This window comes from Boleophthalmus pectinirostris, unplaced genomic scaffold (assembly GCF_026225935.1).
Source record: "Boleophthalmus pectinirostris isolate CB_2022bp ecotype Guang Dong unplaced genomic scaffold, ASM2622593v1 HiC_scaffold_12, whole genome shotgun sequence".
In the NCBI taxonomy this organism is placed as follows: Eukaryota; Metazoa; Chordata; class Actinopteri; order Gobiiformes; family Gobiidae; genus Boleophthalmus; species Boleophthalmus pectinirostris.
The window spans coordinates 40158877-40163876 of record NW_026571018.1 but is presented as its reverse complement, the minus strand read 5'-3'; the positions used below and the strand labels follow the sequence as shown (position 1 = coordinate 40163876).

Below are 5000 nucleotides of genomic sequence, written 5' to 3'. Positions count from 1 at the left end.
GGGTCTCGTGCACGCGCTTCCCGTCCAACCACAGACCCTCGTGCACGTGCGCGTACACATCCGTACAGCCACGCGCACGGTCCGGCTCCGTGTTCGTGTGGCGCAGCCCGGTCATGCCACGCACGCACGTACACGCGCACGTACACACGCACACGGTTCACGCGCAGACCTCGCGAACTCTCACGAAATCTCACGAAATCCCGTTCAGGCGCGAGACCACGGCGCATACCGACGAACACCCCGCGTGAAACCGACAGACACGAGCGCGGACAGACGCGCTCACGCGCATAACTCCCCGCGTGTCCGAGCAAGAAGAGACACAGAACCAGGACCAGAACCAGAACCAGGACCAGAACTCCTCTAGACCTGGTTTAGTCCTGGTTTAGTCCTGGTTTAGTCCTGGTTTAGTCCTGGTTTAGTCCTGGTTTAGTCCTGGTTTGACGCTGGTCCAAGTTTGGTCCATTTTGGTAGAACCTGGGTTCATACCTGGATCAGGCTCGTCCGTGTTTACAGTCCTGGTTCAGTCCTGGTCCTGGTTCAGTCCTGGTCCTGGTTCAGTCCTGGTCCTGGTTCAGTCCTGGTCCTGGTTCAGTCCCGTTTAGACCTGGTTTAAAAGCCCTGATCGAGTCTTGTTTTAGTCCCGTTTTGGTCCTATTTTAGTCCTGTTTCAGACCTGGTTTAGACCTGGTTTAGAAGCCCTGATCCAGTCCTGGTTTAGTCCCCATTTAGACCCAGTTCCAGCCCTGGTTTAGTCCTGTTTTAATCCTGTTCTAGACCCGGTTTAGTCCCAGTTTAGACGTAGTTTAAAAGCCCTGATCCAGTCCTGTTTTAGTCCCGTTTTGGCCATATTTTAGTCCTGTTTTGGTTCTGGTTTAGTCCCCGTTTAGCCCCACTTTAAAGCTCTGGTCCAGACCTGGTTCGGTCCTGGTTTAGTCCTGGTTTAGTCCTGGTTTAGTCCTGGTTTAGTCCTGGTTTAGTCCTGGGTAAACCTCCGTGCTCGTGTGGGGGAGAAACACAGAGACCCACAGACGGACCCCGGACAGACCCACAGACCCACGGACCCACGGACCCCCGGACCCCGCAGAGAGAGACCCAGACCCCGGACAGACCCGCACAGTCAGACCCCGGACCCCGGACCCCGCACGGACCTTGTCGTTGATCCGGATGATCTGGTCCATCTTGGCGTCGTCCCGCAGCAGATCGCGCAGTTCGTCGGGGCTCAGTTCTCTGTATCCGTCGGGGCAGGACGCGGCCTCCCTCGCGCCGGACATGGTGCTGCGCGGACGCGGGCGGCGGCGGCGGCGGCGGCGGCGGGGGGGGGAAGAGCTCCGGGGGCCCGGGGCTCGCTCACATGCCGCTCGCGCTCGTCGGAATGCGCGCTCGAGCCGTGCCGTGCCGTGCCGTGGACGCTGTGGAGGAGCGGAGGAGCCCACGGCCGCAGCGGCGCGCAGGAAAGACGCACGCATTACGCACGGGACCTCCGCTCGCGAGATTTCAGAACTCACGTGCAGGAAAGACCCCCATCCCCCACACACACACACACACACACACACACACACACACACACAGAGTCGTAAAGAACATTTATCGTGCGCTGGTTTTTGTCTCAGACTTTTGTTTTGTTGCGGATTCATTGCGCGTAAAAACGGAACACACACTTTTTTTAAATTTTTTTTTATTTGTTTGAGCAAAAATAACAAAGAACAGTGACGTGTGCAGATGTGGGACCTGATGCACAAAAGGAGTTTAAATGAAGTTTAAAAAAAAAAAAAAACGTAAAGTGTCCTGCCCCAACTGTTTACGTCATCACTTGGTCGACACTTTTTTTGTTTGTTTGTTTGTTTTTTTACACCTTTGGAGCAAATGTCTGTCGACACACACACACACACACACACACACATACACACACACACACAATATACACACACACACACACATACACACACATACACACACACAAATACACACACACACACACACACACATACACACACACACACAAATACACACACACACACAATACACACACACACACACACACATACACACACACACACACACACACAAATACACACACACACACACACAAATACACACACACACAAATATACACACACACACACACACACACACAAATACACACACACACACACACACACACACACACAAACAGACACACACACATTTTCATTAGTTGTCGTACAAACTAATCACAGTGATGAAGAAGGTTCTAAAGTTTATTTTGTACGATCATAAACGATAAACGAAATCCTCACATTTTCACTCTGATTACAGTTTTTTTTTTTTTTTTTTACGATCATAAATGTAGTAATAAAAGTGAAAACGTGAGGATTCTGGTTCATTTATGTCGTACAAACGTAACAAAAATGTTCACGACGACACAGGAGTTCATCGTTTATGATCGTACAAAATGTTCTGAAGTGTGTCTTTTATCTTTCTGTTTCCGTGGGAACGTGCAGGTGTCGCGCCACGTCCAGAAAGTGACACAGTGGAGCTTTAAAGAGGAAGAGTTGTGTTAAATATGTGACTGTCCAGCAGGAGGCGCCAGAACACAAACAACAAACGACAAACGCCGAACGACGAGACAGAGAGTGAGGAGCAGAGTCTGAGCGCTGATTTACACGAATCAATGTTTCCTGAACGAATCAGCTCAGAAATCCTGAAATCACACTGACAAATCACACTGACAAATCACACTGACAAATCACACTGACAAATCATTTGTTCATTTGTTTTCAAAATAAAACTGAAAATAAAAAATGAAAACAACAACAATTTTCTTCATTATTTGTCTCCAAAACCAAAATGAAAAAACAGACTGAACCAGGACTAAACCAGGACTAAACCAGGTCTAAACCAGGTCTAAACCAGGTCTAAACCAGGACTAAACCAGGACTAAACCAGGACTGAGCCAGGAGTCTCAGGACAGGGACGGGGGTGCACCTGTGTAGACTGTGATTAGGACTGAACTAGGACCGGATTGGGACTGAGACCAGGACTGAGACTGGCTTAGTCCTGTTTTAGTCCTGTTTTAGTCCTGGTTCAGTCCATTATCCATTTTTTCCATTTTTCATTTAAACACAAAATCAAAAACTGAGAAAAATCGATCATTGTCTGTTTTTTCATTTTGGTTTTGTTTCTTATTTTTGATTTGATTTTGAAAAACGACTGAACAAACGACACACAGGTTTGATCTGCAGGCGTCTCTTTGTCCACACGACGGTTTATTCCCAGGAGAAGATTTAAAGAAAAGAGAAGCTCAGACACTTTTGTAAAACTCGTGACTCTCCGTGGGGTTTTCTTCTTCTTCTTCTTCTTCTTCTTCTTCTCGTTCTTTTTGTCACTTTACTGCAGCATCATCAGTTCAGGAAGACTCCATGTCCCAGAAGGCCTCGCTGTTTATCTCACGTCGTCGTAGTCCTCGTCCGCCTCCTTCTCGTCCTCTGCCGTGATGTCGTCGTAGTCCTCCTCGTTCTCCCCCCAGTTCTCCTCCCAGTTCTCCTCCCGGTTCTCCTCCTGGTTCTCCTCCCGGTTCTCCTCCCGGTTCTCCTGGTGAGGGTCGGGTCCAGGGTCACTCTCCAGCATCAGATAGTCGGGCAAAGAACTGCGATGGTCCGGGTCAAGGTCCGGACCCGGGTTCTCGTCGGGGTCCTCGTAGTCCGGTTCCTCTGCCAGGTTCTCGTAGCTCCGATCCAGCGCAACTACAGAAGAGAAGAGAACAGATTCTGTTTCATTTTGGTTCTGGTTTCGTTTCCCTGTCGGCGTCACAGTTCTGTTTTTGTGAGTCAACTTCACCTTAAACTACACCTCTGCACACGACCCCGACGCCTTAAACTGCACCTCTGCACACGACCCCGACGCCTTAAACTAAACCTCTGCACACGGCCCTGATGCCTTAAACTAAACCTCTGCACACGGCCCTGATGCCTTAAACTACACCTCTGCACACGGCCCTGATGCCTTAAACTACACCTCTGCACACGACCCCGATGCCTTAAACTACACCTCTGCACACGACCCTGAGGCCTTAAACTACACCTCTGCACACGGCCCTGACGCCTTAAACTACACCTCTGCACACGGCCCTGATGCCTTAAACTACACCTCTGCACACGGCCCTGATGCCTTAAACTACACCTCTGCACACGGCCTTGAGGCCTTAAACTACACCTCTGCACACGGCCCCGACGTGACTCTGAGGACGTACCTTCGTTCACAAACTGTGTTCTCGGAGGCAGAGGAGGCGTCACACTGTTCACACTCTGAACGACGGGATGAGAGTTTTTCCTAAAACCAACAGGAAGCAGAACATCAGAACATCAGAACATCAGCAAACACTGAAACAGAGGGACAGAGAGACAGAGAGACAGAGGGACAGAGAGACAGAGGGACAGAGGGACAGAGAGACAGAGAGACAGAGAGACAGAGAGACAGAGGGACAGAGGGACAGAGGGACAGAGAGACAGAGAGACAGAGGGACAGAGAGGACAGAGAGGACAGAGGGACAGAGAGACAGAGAGACAGAGAGACAGAGAGACAGACAGAGAGACAGAGAGGACAGAGGACACAGAGAGAGAGGACAGAGAGACAGAGAGACAGAGAGACAGAGAGACAGAGGGACAGAGAGACAGAGAGACAGAGACAGAGACAGAGAGACAGACAGAGACAGAGGGACAGAGAGAGAGACAGAGAGACAGAGGGACAGAGAGACAGAGGAGACAGACAGAGGGACAGAGAGACAGAGGGACAGAGAGACAGAGGGACAGAGAGACAGACAGAGGACAGAGGGACAGAGACACAGAGGGACAGAGAGACAGAGAGACAGAGAGACAGAGAGAGACAGAGAGACAGAGAGACAGAGACAGAGGGACAGAGGGACAGAGACAGACAGAGGAGACAGAGAGACAGAGAGACAGAGAGACAGAGAGACAGAGACAGAGAGACAGAGAGACAGAGAGACAGAGGGACAGAGACAGAGA

The 5000-nt window shown here is 50.4% G+C and overlaps 2 protein-coding genes across 2 annotated transcripts in view; both read right to left on the bottom strand.

The window, feature by feature from the left end:
- vps37d (VPS37D subunit of ESCRT-I) overlaps positions 1-1299 on the bottom strand; it is a 21843-nt gene extending 20544 nt beyond the window's left edge. Inside the window, 1 exon segment of the mRNA XM_055148992.1 lies at positions 1149-1299. Within this exon segment, the coding sequence (XP_055004967.1) occupies positions 1149-1271 (123 nt within the window). The 5' untranslated portion in view covers positions 1272-1299.
- A 949-nt stretch (positions 1300-2248) lies between these two features.
- Positions 2249-5000, bottom strand: part of LOC110175132 (ring-infected erythrocyte surface antigen-like) — a 20970-nt gene continuing 18218 nt past the window's right edge. The window contains exons 3-4 of the mRNA XM_055148998.1: positions 4229-4308; positions 2249-3722 (exon numbers count right to left, since the gene is read on the bottom strand). Coding sequence (XP_055004973.1) covers positions 3421-3722; positions 4229-4308 — 382 coding nt within the window. The 3' untranslated portion in view covers positions 2249-3420. The remainder of the gene's footprint in view (positions 3723-4228; positions 4309-5000) is intronic.